The sequence below is a fragment of the Rhinolophus ferrumequinum genome, chromosome X (genome assembly GCF_004115265.2).
Source record: "Rhinolophus ferrumequinum isolate MPI-CBG mRhiFer1 chromosome X, mRhiFer1_v1.p, whole genome shotgun sequence".
In the NCBI taxonomy this organism is placed as follows: Eukaryota; Metazoa; Chordata; class Mammalia; order Chiroptera; family Rhinolophidae; genus Rhinolophus; species Rhinolophus ferrumequinum.
Genome location: NC_046284.1, coordinates 101,063,200 through 101,082,985, shown reverse-complemented (window position 1 = coordinate 101,082,985; position 19,786 = coordinate 101,063,200). Strand labels below are relative to the sequence as shown.

The window sequence follows — 19,786 nt, the reverse complement described above, 5'->3', positions numbered from 1 at the left end:
TTACCCATGGTTTTATGTTAGAACTGGGAACCATTTTCATCTTTATCAGTTCTCTGAGGCCCAAAGCAGGAAATATTTTGGACACAGGAAGAATCTAATTCAATTGTGAATATAGTTCTTCATTTTAAGGATACATTTTCAATTACAAAATCTCCAACTGTCACCTCTCAGGGCTCTGTATGGTACTCTTGTAAAAATGTATTGTCTTTAAATTCCAGTTACACTTTCAGAAATAACAATACTTACAAGAAAAATCTCATCACCCTAAAGTACAACTATAATGTCCTCACTTTTAGTAAGGAAGTTAAATAACAATTTTTTCTAGTATAAGGAAGAAATTTTAATGTTTCTCAGAGTGGAATTAATCAGGTTAATTCCGTTAAGGAAGCATATGCCTCATAATCCATGTATGCTTACAGAATCCATGAATTGTAACTATTGCAGAGAGAATTAAATATCCTATGAAGTGGATGACATACAACAGTGATAGGTGGTCTAGCAAGAGCTGGAGTCTCCATATATAGAACAACCGATTGGCAGTCATAAAGAAAAACCATATTTTGTAAAGGTTTTCACTGACTGTCACCACTTACTAGCATTTGTATAAAATAAAACATCACGGCTTTTGAGTGAAGATATATATCAGGATCTGTTAGGAGAGCTGTTGCTCTGGCCAGGCATCTGGAGTTTCCTTTTCTAATATGTAAGAATGACCCTTGCTATACAGTCGTGGGGCATATCCGTGGGGCATATTATCTGTGGAGCATATGTCCCAAGACCCCCAGTGGATGCCTGAAACCACAGATCATACCGAACCCTGTATGTACTATGTTTTTTCCTAAACACACACACCTATGATAAAGTTTAATTTATAAATCAGGCACAGTAAGAGATCAATGATAACTAATAATAAAATAGAACAATTATAATAATATACTGTAATAAAAGTTATGTGAATGTGGTCTCTCTCAAAATATCTTATTGCACTTCATTTACCTTTTCACTTAAAGGAAGCACTTTACAGCTTCTCATCAGCATATCAGAATTGTCAGGATCACTACTGGTGTGTTTTGGGACCACTGTTAAGTAAAATAGGGGTTACCTGAACGCAAGCACTGTGATACTGATACTGACGGCTACTAAGTGACTAATGGGCGGGGAGTGTCGGTAGCGTGGAGACAATGGACCAAGGGACGACTCATGTCCTGGGTGGGATGGCGTGAGATTTCCTCCTGCTATTGAGAACAGCATGTAATTTAAAATTTAGGAATTATTTATTTCTGGAATTTTCCATTTAGTAATTCGGGACCATGGTTGGCCATGGGTAATTGAAACCATGGATAAAGGGGGACTACTGTACAGCATGAATCAAACTATGAATATAACGCTACCACCTTCTTCAAATGAAATGAAAAGGCATACCGTTACCTATTTTTCCTTCACATATATTAGAGCAAATTCCTTTTGTTTAAAATTTAAAAAATCATCTTCAAAGGGAAAAAAAGCAAACACTTCCATTTAGCTGAAATAGCATGTGATCTCAAGATATACGGTTTTATTTACTTTCAAGATTGGCATTTCCATTTATTGCTTTTAACCCTCTGTATCTTAATTCCTCTCTATCAATTGAAATGTGCTACTAACAATAATCAATAGTCTCAGAGTTTTTGCCATGATGCCTCTAAATATTTCATCAAAAGACCATCATTGATACATGTAACTGAAAATCAGAGCTGGCTATAAATGTCATCGACATTCATAAAATGTAGTTTCAACCTCAGGTAACTGGAATTCAGAGAAAACATAATATTAACTAAGAGAGAATGAGAAAATTGTCTCTTTCTTAAAATAATGTTGGAATGTTAGTCTTACCATAGTGAATGACAAATGTTATGTTTAAGATTTTCAGGAACTCTAAGGGACTTTTATATGCTTTTTAAGGATAAATACATTTTTATGAGTAATATAGCATAAGCGAAGAAAGTTTCCTCAGCACAATTTCCAACTAGTTTTAAAAGTGGGATAAGAAAGCTAAACACAAAATGTATTCCATTTTTCCATAGTAAATAGAGGTAGAAAACATGGCAATTTTTTTCTTTAGTGATTCAGAATCTTGCAGTTTCTCAAGATTAGGAGTTACGTAATAATTTTCATTTTATAGTACTGCAGATATAAGTATAAAATGTATAGGAGGTAGAGGGGTATATCTTTGCCTTCAACCATACTTATTCACTAATTTAAGGGATATTTTATTAAAGTCCTATTATAGAATGATTTTTGAGTCAGTAGATTACTCTTTATTTTTAAAGTAATCTGCTAAAATAAATCTACATAAAGTTTTACTCTTCACCATTACTGATGAGAATATGTGACTCTATAATTTATGAAACTTCTAGGATGGCTTTATGAGCATCGACAAGAAGAAAATTTTATTTATGAAATACCATCAGTCAAGTAAGTTACAGCAGCACATTTTCTAACCATTCATCTAAGAGTGACCAAAAATTTTAACTTAGTATTGCTTTTACATTCTCAAGCCATGGAAGATATCTGCAAAGATAAAGGCAGGTATTGTTTGAAACAAACTACCTCCAAATGATCAAACTATCTCAACTCACATTGTGGAGAAGCAAGTAGGGAAGGAGGAGAATGATAAGGCAAGAATGATGAGTTCAAGAAGCTATAAATTGCCACTGTCATCTATTCTACGCACAAGAGCAGCAAAGTAGATCAAATACCCTCTCAAAACAGAAGAAAAAGGAGGAGAAAAACAAGAAGGGGAGGAGAAAAGCCTCTGCTTATTATGATTTGATTTTGTTATTATTTTTCAACCTAGGTACGATATCACTTTTTTCATAATTTAAAAATATGAAAAAGTGAAATTAGTCCCCCAAGATTGATCATCTCATTCTAACACTCTAAATTTTATTTGCGATAACAGTAAAGTTTTTATATCAAGCCAGAAAACTCAACTATACATAACAAAACTCCGTCATAGTGCAGGAAAATTATATCAGGTTCTGAGAATAAACTTAAGGAGGCTCCTTGAACTGCAAAATATGATTCTCACCAAGACTTCATTAAACAAAACTACCCCAAGCTTCTGTTTCCACTGTTTATGCATATGAGATTTTATAGCAATAATTTTTGTCTCTAAGAAAAACAATTGTCTGAAAATTGTATTATCATTAACTATGACAAATTTAGCCATCTCATTTTTTATTTGCACAGATCACGTTAGGAAGAAAGCTACAAAATGCCAGGTTAGCATTTCAAAACGTATTTGAAAGTAATGAAGGGAAACTGATTCGGTTAGCAACGCTAAATAAAATAGACAATTCATACAGATGCTTTCCCTGTAAAATATTAAATAAACACTCAAAAATGGCAACTTTTTCAATTGAATAAACCAATCCTTCATTTATATCTCTGAGCAAAATTTCTCCTCGACCAAAGCTTTGGTTTAATGTGCAAGATTTTCCTGGTTAAATATATGTACTATTTAGAAGATTGGAGTGTTCAAAGAAATAATAAATGGCTTTCCCTTTTCCCTTCGCCTCTCTCCTTCTTGCCCAAATGATTACATATATCAGGCCATAGAAAACAACTTATAAATATCTTGTTGCCCGCATATCAATTACAAGGACAAATGCTGAGAATTGTTCAATTGGATTCGCAAGAGTACTAAAGTAGAAATGCTTGACGTACTTGCCATTGTTTCATCAGCTCTCTTACTCCCTTGGAGTCTTCTAGGAGCCTTTCCTTATGGGTGGCATCCTGCAGGACGTTGGCAGTGGTTTCAGCTTCTGTAAGCCAGGCAAGAAACTTCTCCAGGTCCAGAGGGAACTGTTGCAGTAATCTATGAGTTTCTTCCAAAGAAGCCTCTCGCTCGCTCACTCTGCAAAGGAACAAATGTCCAGGTGTAATTTTCAAATAGCAGAATGGTGCGGCCAGAGAACCCCATGAAAAGAGCAAGGATAAAGAGACTAAATTGTATATACCAACAAAGGTGTGAATTGTTGCTAAAATTCCTCTTAAAAGAAACAACAGCTAGAATAGCATATATACAATTACATATATACATGTATATTCATATAGACACATGTATATATGTATACAATGGGGGTGCCAAAGAATGTATATAAGTGGACACTTTGGTCAACATTGCTCAAGCAGTAGTTCACCATAATTAGAAGTGTCTGGACGCTGGTGTTAACCACTTGGAGCACCTCTTGTAATTGCAGAAGTCAAACGTGACTTGTATTCATCTTTTGTTATCCGTTTATATTGAGTTTACAATTTTACTATAGTTTTCCTTTCTTAAAAATGTGTATACATTTTTTTGGCACCCTCTGTATGTGTATATATGTATATATATGAACTCGTGAAAGTTCCTATATGAACTCTCAAAAAATTTCTTTTTTAACTTTCTAGTTTTTGCTGATCAATCCTGAAAGTTTATTTTAATATGCTACAAAAGTTTAAGGTAATCTTTATAAGTTAAAATCCTAAAATCCCTACACCATGCTTATCTTTGATGTCACCTGAGGCAGGAAACCAGGATTAGATAGTCAAGGAGAAAAGTCAAGGAAAGGGAAAAGTGGAACAGAAAGTTGAATGCTGGAGGGATAAAGAGAAGGGGATGGACGGCAAAGGAGAACAAAAAAAGTAACAAGTAGAAAAATAACATATTTCATAGAAATCATTGTACAAAAATATTATCTAGCATAACACTAACTATTGTGTTCTCATAGTGTTAACTATTGCGTTAGCTTTCTAATTCATTACCTGACTGTCATACAACTGAGGATATTTTCCACAAAAAAATTTTATGTGTAATGGAAAAAGTAGAGCCTAAAAACCCGACACATCTGGGTTTGAATCCCAATATCCTCCACCACCTGTGTTATAGGGCAAGTTCCTTAACCTCTCTGATTTCTCAGTTTCTCACCTATAATATATATTACTATGATGGGAACGCAAATACAATAATGTGTGTAAAGCCTTGCACCTTATATCCTATACATTATACTTACTCAAAAAATGTTAGTCTCCTCTATCCACGTCCCATTCTCTCATTTCCTCTACTGTTTCAGAAGGGGGAAACCAAATTCGCTAATGACATAAAAAAATCTAAAAAAAAAATTATTCATATATTTCCTGACTGTATATAATGCATACATTGAGGATACACACACACACACACGTGCTCTCAGCAAACATCTACATAATAATAGCTTGGGAGGGAAAGTTGCCTTAGGCGATAACAGTCCCATCTAAAAAGATTCAGGTAAATTTTGTCTGCAATGAGGAAATTAGTACTCTATTTAAATGCTGGATTTGCCTTCGATCACTACACAAACACTTTCTGGGATTAAACATAAGCTAAAAATGGATTTAAAAAAATTGAACACTTGAATATGATACACACTGCTTGTTAAGATGTGATTGTCAATAATTATGCAAAATTGCAATTTATTTCAGCAGCAACTTTATCATGGGAATTGCAAACCAGGCAATAAACAACTCCCGCGGAGCCAACGGCAGCAAAGCCCCTGGAAGAGCTGTTTATTCATCATGGGTGAGGTTTTTGCTGAGCATACAGTGTTCTACTGTGTTGTTTCGTTCGGCGCTCATAGTGGATAAGAATCTTCTGTCTGCATGAACTGGTGGAGGGTAGAATAGGTTTATGAGGATGCAGCTATTGGAAAAAGGGAAGCATTGTTCTAAGCTATTTATCAACTCCTAAATAAACTTTAATCCTGCACAGCTGAAAGATACCTTGGTGGTCTGGTTGGGGCATCAGTTAAACCTCAGGTAGTTCAAGGGCTAAGCTGGACTTCTGGCTCCCTGCTTGTCTAGTTTTCAGGTGAACTATCAATGCAGAGGTAAAGATCCAAATTGTTATTTATTATTTGTCTTTGAATTTAGTATGATTTAAAAATTCAGAACCATTGCAACAGCACTGAGAATCCTCATGTTACAATATGGCATGAAACGCACAGGTTGCAGCGTGTGTAACTGCTGACATTTGACCATTTCTGGCTACAAAAGCGGCAATTTCATCCAGTTCAAGCTAATCCTTCTGTTGGCCTGTGTATTAGAAATTGCTAAGACTTACTTTGTCTCCAGTCCCAAATGCAGGATAGAAATAAGCTGGTCATATTCACAAAAAATAAAAGGATGATATGAAACTTACGACAGAGTGAAAGAAACGTAGAGAATTAGACACTGGTGTGCATTTCATTATCAGCTTTATCTTTGCGATGAGCTGCACTTGATATAATAATACATCCTAGGTCCTCTACCCTTAAACTTGAAATGCCACTTACCCTCTGCTTCCAGAGAAAGTAACCAGTAAATAACCTTCCAAGAGTGATTTGTAAAATGCAATGCACATAAATCAGATGAAAGGACTCTACTGAGACAATGAGATTTCCAGCCAAATCCTACCAGCGACTTTGCTGCTTTGTAAATTAGGCCCTGAGGGAACAACAGTAACTCTTTCAGGACAGTAAGGCACCATTTTCCTAAACGATACCTCGTGGTCTGAAATACTGACAACATCAGGCTGAATATTTTCTAATTTGGAAATACGTTACAAAAATTCAATGGCAGCAATGGCAGAAAAATCTCTTCAAATGAGTCCCTTTACAGACCTCTTCGATCAAAGGGAGAGATTGTTGTTTCCTGCTTGTGTGGGAGTTTTAAGGCTCCATCCTTTCTCCTGAGATCAATCTATGTACACTGAATTCCTAAATTTTAATTGTGCCAAGTGCAGACTAGAAAATGAGTCAAGGGTACTTGCATGCAATATTTGTGCATTCAAAATAGCTCTGAATGTATCTCATACTTCTTAATTTTCTGTAAGCATATGGCTTTAAATGGCTTATATGACAAATAAAAAATGTAGAAGTTATGAGACTCTTAAAGACATAAAAAAATGGATTTAGAACAAAACTAAAGATCTTGAACATGGATTATTTTGTAAATTCCTCTGTCTAGAGCAGAGGTGTCCAAACTTTTTTCAACGTTTTTCACCAAGGACCATATGCGGTAAAATACACAAACAGCCGGGCCACTCACTCGAGGTGAAGTACGTATTGCCTCACCTGGTTTATTTAAGTAAACTAAATACATTTTTGGAATTGCTGTGGGCCAATTAAAAATGGATTGCGGGCCGCAGTTGGCCCATGGGCCGCAGTTTGGACACCCCTGGTCTAGATGATCAAATCATAGACCCTGGAAAAAATCTGGCTGAACTTTAAAACTAACAATGACTAGATATCAGAACTAGTAATAATGCTTTACAAATATAATCTACTATTATTAGTTAAGCTTTGTTTTTATAACAAATTTTAATTATCAGCTATTCCAGCTTTATCATGCACAAAATAGCTGAGAATTTGATGGAGTATGGAATGGTATGGTGACTTCAAAAGATTTTCTTTAAGTCAGACAGAGAAAGATAAGTACCATATGATCTCACTTATATGCGGAAATCTAAAGAAAGAAGAAGTGAATGAACTAATCAGAAACAGTTTTGGAGACAAAGAGGAAAAACTGAGGGTTGCTAGATGGGCGGGGGGGGGGGGGGTAAGGGGGAAGATGAGGGGATTAGAAAACAATCAGTAACCACAAGATGGCCACGGGTTTGAAAATTAATCTGGGGAATGTAATTTAGTGGTTACCAGAGGGTAAGGGGGGTTGGGGGTGGGGGATGAGGGTTAAGGGGGATGGATCAAATATATGGTGACAGAAGGAGAACTGACTCTGGGTGGTGAACACCACAATGTAATTTATAGATGATGTGATGCAGAATTGCACACCTGAAATCTATGTAATTTTACTAACGATTGTCACCCCCATAACATTAAAAAAAAAAAGATTTTCTTTCTATTTATAAGGGCCCACATCCCATTGTCAGTATGTAAATACGGGCAGTGTCATACAGTGGTTCTCAAAGTATGGCCCATGGACCAACAGCAACAGTGTCATCAGAGAACTTACCAGAAACGCAAATTCTCAAGCCCTACCCTAGACCTACTAAAGTAGAAACTGTGTGTGCAGTCCAGCAAGCTGTGTTTCAAAAAGCCTTCCAGGTAATTCTGATACCTGCTAAAGTTTGAGAATCACTGTCATGCAGGGTCTCAAGCTCCCGCTCCCCACATAAGAATGCAGGACATGGTGAGGCCAAAAAGGAACACCCATGGAGCCATAGATAGGGGAGTTCATACCACTATATTCTCGCTGGCGGCTGGTCGAGACACAAAAGCAAACATCTGCCAGTACCCCAACAGGGGTCTTCCTGCACCCAAGTCTCGCTGGCGGCCGGGTGAGACACAGGAAGTAGGATCAACACGATCCGCGATCCACAATCTGCTTGCTAACACTACTTGCTAGCCACAATCCGTGCTGCTAACACACTTGCTAGCTGTAACCCCTGTCCGCTTCTCTGCCAACCAACCAACCCACCGGCGTAGCCACGGCAGTTATATTAGTGGCTAATGGCTAACCGGTAACAGCTGATGGCCACCCAGCCACAGCTGATGGCCAACCACTACCTGAGCCAGCACCTTTCCATGTGAGGCCAAGAGCCTGGAAACTGCTCTCTGGGACTCGGTCTCCACAATCACTGCTGCTGGAAACCAAACGTGAACTATTGAATGCTGTGCTGGCCTTCCCAGATCCCTCTTCGGCACTGAAATACATTTTGCACTCATTTCTGGGAAAGTTGCTGGAGGCAGGATGTATCCAATGACTGGTTAACGTGTGGGCTATAATAGCCTGGGTCCCTTGCTCCAACTCAGGACAGCTGTGGAGGGGAGGGCAGGTCAGGGGATAGGAGGCTTGACTGATGTTGTGGTTGCAACTACGTTGGAGCTCAGCTTCTCCTTCTGCCCTATCCTGCTTCCTTCCCCTTCGTCCCCTCACAGGTGTTAATCCTGACAGCACTTTCCAATAAAATTCCTGCACGTTAATCACTTTCTCAGAATCTGCCTTCTGAGGAACCTGAGCTGCCGAATTGTTCACACTAAATAAGGCTTTAAAATTATTTGCCTAAGATGTGTATGTGGAGAAATATACAACTATGTGCACAGACTGCAGTCTCCAAAGGAGATAGCATGGGGGATACTCAGCAACTGAGCCTGAAGACCTACTGCACGTTTGCTTGCCCGTTAAGGAGATCTATAGATAACGCTGAGTTGCCTTCTCACCAGTTAGAAGCAAGAATCTACTGAAGGGGCGAAGTGCCAGAGCTAGAAAGCTTTGTACAACCCTGCACCTGCTCAGGTGTCCTTCCAGAGACAACTCTGTATACAGGGAAAGAATCACAGAAGACATGTCTTTGGCATCTCCATTTTCCTTTTAAGAATTCATTATCAATGAGGCGATCAGATAAGCAATACTCTGATCTGTCACTAAACACACACACACACACACACATCACAGTATCTCTGAATACATCTCTAAAACTCCAGATTTTCTATTAAATTGACTATCACCAGTTTCTTATGGAACAACTGAGTACATAAAAAGCAACAGAGAAAAGGGAAACTTACGACTTTTCAAGGTAAGGTTGAAAAGCTTAATTAATGAATAGACAATATTTCACTATTAGATACATAGATGGACAATACTTTATCAGTGCACTGTATTGCAGGAATATATATATATATATATATATATATATATATATATATATATAAAGTATATATATATATACTTATTCTCTCATCATTTCACAAAGTATTCCCAATTTTTTTTCTACCTACAGTCTGCTTCTGCTTTTCTTTGCACGCTTCCAGTTGGACATTTCATTCCCTCCCCATGGCTTCAACCTCTGCACGGATTATCTTTAAATCTGAACCTAATTCTTATTTCCACGATTACCAACACTTCATTCATTGAGTCATCCATGCATCTCTTCCATGTGGATTATGTGCAAAAAATAAACACATTGAATTTTTCAGGGAAAAAAGCTCAATCAGATGTAGAAGGTTATTTTGCCCAGGTGTTTGTGTAAGTGTGACAAATTGGGGACATTCATATCACTCAGTCTTCTGCTAACCACCATTTCCATCCGGGCCTTGCTATTGTTATGGAGTAACCAAATAAAATACTCTGAATCTTTCCTTCCCAGCTTATTTGCATTTTAAACATTGTCATTTCCTATGGTATTTTTAGGAGAAGGAATACAGGAGGACCATTTCCCCCCCTTTTTTATTTACTAGATATAAATCAGAGAGAATGAACACTTTAGCAGGACCTGGACTTAAGACCAAAAGTTTTCTCACAATGTCAAACAACACTCATAGAACCAGAGTTAACTTGAAGTTCAAATTCTCTGGAACCATAACAGTCTCTATTGGTTTGCTAGTAAATAAATTACATTTTGATTCCTTAGAAAATAACTTCATATTGTATTTGCAAGGGGCAGCTAGAATTTGATTACCTATGGCTATACCGCAGTTTGTAGAAAGGATTCCTTTTAATCTCTAGCAATTGTATTACTAATTTGCACGAATGAGAAGCATGCATGTAAGCAAAATCCTTTAATAATGCTTGGACTAGTATCCCATTAGTTTCCTTTCTAACAACAGCTCTAAGACTATGGCTTTATCCATCTTTGGGCAACATCTCCCTAGAAATAGAACTACAGAAGGGTTGTGGCAATGAGAAGATGTTTTTCCCTTTTCTCCGTGATTGAACTGTGAATTGAGAAATATACTCTGTCCTTTTAATTTGACCATTGACATGGGGTGATCGATGAAGGCTCTATGGTAGAACACAGAAAATAAAATTTCAAAGCTAACAGCAACACAGCTCTTTAAATGTTTTAAAACATATTCAGACTTATTCTCTCATTTCGCAAGGTAGTCCCAATTTTTTCTGCGTCAGTCTGCTTCTGTTTTTCTTTGCATACTTCCACTTGAAAATTTCATTCCATCCCAATGGCTTCAACCTCTGTACAGATTATCTTTAAATCTGAATCTCATTCTTATTTCCACATGATTACCAACATTTCACTCATTGAGTTATCCATGCATCTCTTCCATATGGATAATGTGCCAGGATCTGAGCTTGGTGATGGTGACACAGAAGTCCATGAGAAATGGACATGGACTTTGGCATTGAACATATTCAAGTCTGGAGGAAGAGGAAGATAGGTAAACGTTTAACTATAGTTGCAATGTGATTAGGGCTATAATTCATCTGGATTATTCCCTTCCGGCAGTTTAACTGTAACATGCATTGCACTGTATTCATGAACTTCAATCTCAACTTGCCTAATAAGTGATCAATCTATCTTTAAACATTTTTGGGGCTTTTCCTATCAAAGGAAGCGGAGATCATCTAGCTGGGCTTTATCGCAAAACACAGTGACAGATGCTCAGTAAAATTTTGCCTAATTAAATTGATTTTCATAAAAATAAGAAACCTTTTAGCTATATGGTGCAGGTTATCACTGGTTTCATTATGCTGTTGGTGAGATTGAGTCTGAGAAAATCATAATGACTTTCTCAAGGTTGCTCATGAGAAAGTGGCAGAATTGGGATTACTGCCCAAGTCTTGTGTTCTAGAAAAGTTTTCCTAAGCCTGAAAATAGATATTGGTGTACACTCCTTTCTGACATATTCATTGCAGTAAAAGGAAGAAAAGTGAAGGGAGGGTTATACCACTGAATCTTGGCCTTCATTTCGGAGCACAAATTTATCTATTTGTTACTTTACCATAAACAGGGTTACTGAAACACGTGAAAACGTACACACAAGGAAAAAACACACATGCAAAGACATTGTCCCACCCTAACTATAGCAGAAAGATCTAGTTGGTCTTAGCTTCAAAACAAAACAAAAAATCCATTTTCTACGCAAATTTGCTGGTTTGCTGTTCACCGATATATATAAATGAACGAGGTTTTCATTCCATCTCCTGAGGTCTGGTAGTAAATTAACTCACTCTCCAGAGTTAATTGGAAACCATGACCTAAATGTTCCCAAGTATTACTGATTAGTTCTCAGAAAACTCATTCCCATCTCTCGTCACCCCAGACAACACAGGATGACTTTTTAACATGTGCAGCAGCAACACACTTGCACGATAAAAAGATTAGTCCTAGCTTTGAAGGTATCTGTTTAAACTTCCTTCAATGATACAGACATTTTAGTAAAAAAAATGATCACCTAGACTTTGCTTTTAGATAGTAAGAGAGTATAGGCATTACCAGTCATGTAGGGAATTTTAAAATACACATTCCATTTCTTTCATTTTTTTTATTCTAAAAACAATTGTAAAATTTAGATTTGCACAATATGTCATTAGGGAAACGACCAAAATTATATACACTGGGACACTTCTAAAAAGAAGATATTAGGGGACAGCAGTACAAAAATGTATTTTCTACTATTCTTTGCATTATTCATTTCATTTGATTTGTGTTTCCATCATACATCACTGAGAAAAATTAGTTGATAAAAGAGATGTACAAAATATTATAAACAGGTGAATTATTCAAGATATATATTTGTTCTCATCTTGGACGTTAACAAAGAGATTAACATTCTTTAAGATATGTATTTTATATCGTTCTACTGATTATAATACCTAAAGGTACTATTTGGGAAAGTTTAAAAATAATGTTGGGAGTAACTGATTATATTTGGTTTGATTCATATACAGAGACTCAAAATATGATTTTTGGATATTTACGGAACTGTAAAAACTCTTTAGAAAAAATATGGTTATACTACCTTCCAGAAAAATACACTTAGATTAGGGTTAGGTTTATAGTTAAATACAATTTGTACTCTAAATAAATCTCAATGATTTGTATAATGTGAGTCTTTAAGTTGATTTTGGTCCCTGTAGTGTTAAACTCTTTAAAAGATTTACTTCCTAATGTTGATAAACTAGATTGAGTAGCTTTCTTCTCTTCTAAAAGGTTACATGAAAATTAGCACAGAAACCAATTAAAAGACTGGCCTAGGATCATGTCTTGAAAGCCTCATAAGGCTGTGCAGTCAAACAAATATGCATTCCCATTCTCAGTGATTTAGAGAAAAACAAAACTGTGGATTGTTAGATGTCGATACATAATATTCAGAGGACAGTAAGGCAGGTCGGTTCAATTTTCTAAGTTCGAAAGGCAAACACAATAGCAGATTCCTTTAAAAGGAAGAAGTGGAGATACATGTGATCCGATGTTCATTGCAGCTTTATTTACAGTGGCCAAGACATGGAAACAACCAAAGTGTCCTTTGGTAGATGATTGGATAAAGAAGATGTGGTATATATACACAATGGAATACTACTCTGCCATAAGAAAAGATGAAATACTGCCATTTGTGACAACATGGATGGATCTTGAGATTATAGGCTACGTGAAATAAGTCAGACAGAAAAAGTAGAGAACCATATGATTTCACTGATATGTAGTATATAAATCTGAAGACAACAAGGGCGGCCGGATGGCTCAGGTTGGTTGGAGCATGAGCTCTGAACAACAGGGTGCCGGTCAACATCCACATGGGATGGTGGGCTGTGCCCCTGCAACTAAGATTGAAAACGGCTACTAGATTTGGAGCGGAGCTGCGCCCTCCACAATTAGTTTGAGGATAATGACTTGACTTGGAGCTGATGGCCCTGGAGAAACACACTGTTCCCCAATATTCCCCAATACAAAATTTTTTTAAAACCTGAAAACAAAGGAACAAGACAGACAAATGAAGAAACAGAAATTCATAGACACAGACAATAGTTTAGTGGTTACCAGAGGGTAAGGGGGGCGGGGGGTGGTAGATGAGGGTAAAAGGGATCAAATATATGGTGATGGAAGGAGAACTGACGCTGGGTGGTGAGCTCACAGTGTGATATATAGATGATGCATTACAGAATGGTACACCTGACACCTACATAACTCTACTAACCATTGTCACCCCAATAAACTTTAATTAAAAAAAAGAAATATGAACAATTTCATAATTCCTGATGTAACTTTTACTACCCGATTCCTCATTCAGCATTCTCTTGTGGTTAATCATACATGGTTGAGATTACTTTAAATTCAACATCTATTGTTACAGTATCTTACACTAACACAACACTCCTCAGTTTTCAAACTCTTGCACCTATAACTTCTCCTTTGATACTTTAAATAACTTGATGAGGTTAATGGCAGGTTGTCATTATCATCAACATTTTATAGATGAGAAACTTGACTCAGAGAGGCTGGGTGAGTTTTCAAAATAAGAGGCAAAACTCGAAGCACCAAGTCTAGTCCACTCTAAGACATTCCTTCTAAAGCAGACTTGCCAATCTCCCTGTGAAGCAAATATAATAGATATTAACATAATACTATTCTCAAAAGCTCTTTGTTTCCCATGATTATTACATGAATTACGATTATGGAGTGTATGTGAGTGAAGACAAAAATTATTATTCCTTTGCTTATCATCTTCAGCTGCCATCAAAGAGATCTATTAGAATGAATGTTGCACTTTGGACTTGACGTAGGCTTGAGGATTTTATTCCAAAAGAGTGCATTACAGGCAGTAATAAAATATTTTTCTTCTTATGAAGTAATAGAAAATTACACTACATAGCACTGTGGCCTTTTCATCATGGTAACTTAAAAAATGTTTGCCGGTGATACAGAGATTATCTGGAAATCTGTATCTTTTGAAAAATGTTCTACATTAAATATATCTAACAAGAAAATCAAACACTTCACACATTTCTTTCCTAGAAATTTTATAGTAAAACAAACACATTTTATATAACTGATTAAGAAACAGACTAAGACTTGGTAGATTCAAAAGCAATTGCTCTTATAATTTTGAACCTCTTTTAATGGCTCTGCTATGATTTACAGAACTTGTAAATTAGGTATGATTTGCAAGATTTGTAGGATTGCAAATAGCTTGAGCAAATTAAAACTGACGATCAAAATAAAGATTTGAAGTTTCTTGCTTTCTGACTTTTAATTACTAGGGGGAGAAATTGCATTTAAAAGAACTAGATACTTTGAAATGCATTGATGGCCTTTTATAGAATCAATTCAAATTTATGAAGAATAGTCATAAATGAAGGATTTATTTTTTCAATGAAAACTACTTTAACTCATAAGGAGTGAATCGAGAGCTTCAAGATTGCCTCTTAGTTATGAACGCTCCACTTGCAAAAAGTTTCTATATTCTTCTTCATTCGTCATCATCATCATTCATCATCATCAACTTATTGTAAATTCCTAGAGGGCAAGGATTCATACCACAGTTCCTGGTATTTAAGAGACACTCAATAAATTCAATTAAAATCAATAAACCTACTATGAAGCAGGCATCAGTTCTAAAAATGAGAAGGTCACAGTCCCCCGTTCTTAAAAAAAACTTACAAATCAGAATTATTCTTGATGTGAATTTATTGGATAATAATTTATATTTGTATAGAATTTCAAGTTGATACATTGTTTTCACATATATTATTTCAGTTGAACCTCACAATAATTTGTAGTTAACATCTGTTTGTTACAGAAAATTGATTATGTACTAGACTATTATTCAGTTATCACTAAGACGTTTAAAAATGAGAATGAGCAATTCTGTGACCAACATTGCATTTTGCTTTGTAGATGTGTAGATATTAAATCATTGGGGTTTGTATCTTTCATCAAGCTTTGTACTAGCAGTGAAAGTGAAACGGTGAACTAGTTCACTGGGCAATACACTGCATTTACTTGTCAATGATGGAGTTTCTGTTACTCTTACATGAAAACCTCTTTTAAAAAATTTTTAAAGGCATTCTTGCCAAGAATGTTAACTTAATGTATTTTCTAGATGTGGACATCCTTAATTTAGGACTACTTTTTGTGTTATTAAACCAGAGGGCATAACAAACAATTACGTCTGTCAAAATTAATCCACTAATTTTCTGGTTGCCGGTAAGTCTGATCTTGGTCCAGAGAGATCACGTACTGAAAGGGCCTTCAAAGTCATCCTGGCTAGCCACCCATTTGGCTCTGTCACCCAATGTACTCCTACCCTCCCTGCTTTGTATCACCCATAAATTTGAATGAGCATCCTCTCTGTAGCTCCACTCACATTCTGTCAAAAGCATCCAGTGTGTCAGGGAAGAAAACAGAACCTTGTGACATGGCACCAGGGATCTTCCTTCACCACTTGACAGTGATCTATTCATCAACATCCTTTGTGGAAACGTGTGAAATGGTTTCTAAACCATCCAGTTGACCTGGCATCTAGCTGGTATTTCTCCAACTTATTTACAAAAATATAATGAAAGACCTTGTCAAATGCCCTGATGAAATGCAAATAGACTGCTGCATTTTCTGTACTTTTCAGTCTAAAATTTCTCCAATGTAAAAAATTATTTTTGCCTTAAACATATAGATAATACAGGTTTTATTTGTTCTTTTTTTTCTGCATACCTGTTATTTGTTTTACTACATTACCTGGTTATTCTCTTCAAGAAATGGGTTCATATTTCTCTTATAGCCTGTATCTGAGTAGCATTCATCATTTTCAATGTTTTGAAGAGCTACAATATCTCCTGTGATGTTTATATAGAATTTAACTGCATTTGTCAACATCTAGTCAGGAAGCAATTAATATAGCTATGGCTTTTGAAGGGACCATGCCATTCAATAAGGTGATGGAATAGATTATAACTGCATGATAACTACAGAATTTTAAAAGACTTTGCTACACAATCTACCAGACCTTACATGGCTGCTCATTTCATTCAGCCTTGAAAAAAATGGCAACTGTATCACAAAAGTAATAGGTTAGGTTTTCAGAGAACATTGTTATTTCATTAATCCACAGATCAGTTCTTGTCCGGAAAAATACTGAACCAAATTTTAAGGGCCACGTGACAGAGACTTTCTGGAAATTGAGAGAGAATGTTTAACAAGAGAGTGACTGAAGAGTGCTACTGGCATTTCATGGGGAGTGGCTGGAGGTGGGGGACATAGCCCACAACAAAGAACTGTCCCAAGTCCCAAGCACTTTTGAATGTCTCACTGGACACTCACACAGGGAGAAATCCTGTTTATAAACACCTGAACCTAGAACTTAACTCAGTTTTACATATAAACACAAAACAGTTTTGTCAAAGTTTTAATGCACATTGAAGTTTTCAGAAATGCAACTAACTGCCATGATAATCCAAGGAAAATTTTACTTTGTGTTGTTAAGCATTTTGTCAAGATTTGCTCAGCATTTTGGAAAAACTGATGTCATTCTGCATTTGTTGATATTGCATTCATAGTATAATCATCTCGAAACTTCACTCGTGTTCTAGTTTGATCCTGACTGAAAAATTGCATACTGAAATACATATTATTTTATTATAAATGACTCTTTCTCTTGATAATTAAAGTCAGAGCATCATTTTAATAAAACAGTCTATATGTAGGGTATATTATCTACACATTTTGGTTTATGATAATAAGGAAGGTGTTACAAAGTACCGGGGGTGCCAAAAAACATGTATACAAGTGGACACTTTAGTCAACGTTGCTCAAGCAGTAGTTCGCCGTCGTCAGAAGTGTCTGGGCACTGATGGTAACCACTTTGAGCACATCTTGTCACTGCAGAAGTCAAACGTGACTTGTATTCATCTTTTGTTATCAGTGTATATTGAGTATTATAATTTTAGTAGTTTTTGTTTTCTTTATAAAAATGAGTATGCATTTTTTTGGTACCCTCTGTATTTGTTATAAGAAAGGAGGTGGTACTGGATCTGAGGAGGTTGAAAACCGCTGATACAGAGCTACAGGGAAATTTCAAAATGAAGGATATTGTACTGAAAATAAATAGAATTTTAAGGAGAGAATATTTCCCCCTGTGCATCCAATCCCTGATCCTTACAGCTCCATAGAGAACTAAAACGCATTTTAAAAATTGCTCTCTTTTACAGCCAGCTGTGTCTACCAGTGAACCAGAGGTCTATTTCATATATGAACCTGAATTAAAAACAGCCAGCCCTTTAGTCAGTTCAGAGCCCACATTCTTGATTACATTTGACACAATAATCATCATCATATCTTAAGACTTAAATCAGCCTGACAGTGCTCAACTCAGGGCTGCTTCTCTCAATTAGTTGAAAATTGCAGGCCTGCTCATCTTCTAGGGAATAAGTTTACATTTACAATTTTACTGTGGTGAGAGGCAACGGACATGATGGAAGGCACATCAACTTTCTAACGTACACAATAATATTTTATTTTAAGTTCACTTAACTCTGGTAAATCTGTTTTTATAGCAATGAAAAAGTGTAAGCTTTTTTGTTACATATGTTTTTAAACATACAAAGGTTAAGATAGTGAGAGTTTGGACTAGAAAGAGGAAATGAGGACATACTGTGAATATTTTTACAAATGATTTTCCAATAGAGCTTTCAGAAAGGACAATTGTTTATGTGAAAGATATATTAAAAGCAATTTGCAATTAACAGATAGGTAAATATTATTGGAAAATGAAAAGTGAATAGATAGCAGGGGCTTAAGGAATACATTTCCAGTAAGATGCTGAGACAAGAACACTATGTTCGTTTGACACGAGGGTCATTCTGCATAGTTGGTTCAAAGTCATTTTTGTCTATCTTTCTAGGGGGAGAAATAATCAAGGAAATCTTCGTGCATTTTATTTCCTCGGTTCTAATATCCATTTCAAAGCAGTATGCACACACTATGGAAACAAAAAACAATAGCAAGATAGTCCCACATCATGGCGGCATTCTAGATGGCTGTGCTAAAGATGTGCTCAGAGAACGGTGCCTTTACATGCCATTTTCTAAGAGTGTAACAGCACAGAGTCGGAAGAAAGAAATATACACATGAGACAAAGAGGAGCCTAGAGAAGTAGGGAAAATACTGAGGAGCAGGAGAACTGGAAAGGCAAGAAGATTCTGGAAGGAGCTGAGATTCAAGGCATTTCGTAGCCACTGGGGATGGAGGAACACATGGATAGGAATAGGTATATAAGACCTGACAAAGTGCAAGAGCCCATGGGAAGCAAATGACAAAAATAATGGAGGCTGAGGTGGAGATAAAAATGAATACAGAGGGAGGCCAAGTTGGGGACAGGAGCACAGGTGAAGTGACAGAAATAACAAAGAAGACAGGAGGTATAGCAGGAGCAATGTTTCTTTGAGTTCTACCATGTTTCCCCAAAAATAAGTCCTAGCCGGACAATCAGCTCTAATGTGTCCTTTGGAGCGAAATTTAATATAAGACCCGGTATTATATTATATTATGTCATATTATATTAAGACCCAGTCTTACATTGTAGTAAAATAAGACCGGGTGTTATATTAATTTTTGCTCCAAAAGACTCATTACAGCTGATGGTCCGGCTAGGTCTTATTTTTGGGGAATCACGGTATCTTTCCCAAGCATCTCTCTTCACCCAAAGCTGAACATTTTTTCCACGGCACCATGTTATGAATATCCTTAATTTATGGATATCCCGAAAGAAGAAATATTTATTTTTTTTAGGGTACACTTATATTTATGTGGGATTTAGGGTGGATTTTTAAAGTCTGGTTTCCTGATGTAAGTTTCAATCATTTTGTAGTCAAGACTATTGAAACACATGAATATTCATCTACTATATGCAACATAATCTAAATTAATTTTGCCTCAAATTTTCATGATATGCATTATTGAAGAAAATATAATATTAATGCTTCTCAACAAATTAATTAATGTCTTTCCCTTTTAGAATTAGCCAACAATCTGAGGATTATAAGCAACAGTTCCATAGGC

General features: G+C 36.3%; 1 protein-coding gene across 6 annotated transcripts in view; it reads right to left on the bottom strand.

Moving 5' to 3' along the window:
* DMD (dystrophin) overlaps positions 1–19,786 on the bottom strand; it is a 2,143,628-nt gene that overhangs the window by 502,159 nt on the left and 1,621,683 nt on the right. For all 6 annotated transcript variants that reach the window (XM_033109718.1, XM_033109734.1, XM_033109713.1 and 3 more), the window contains exon 55: positions 3,709–3,898. In XM_033109718.1, coding sequence (XP_032965609.1) covers positions 3,709–3,898 — 190 coding nt within the window. The remainder of the gene's footprint in view (positions 1–3,708; positions 3,899–19,786) is intronic.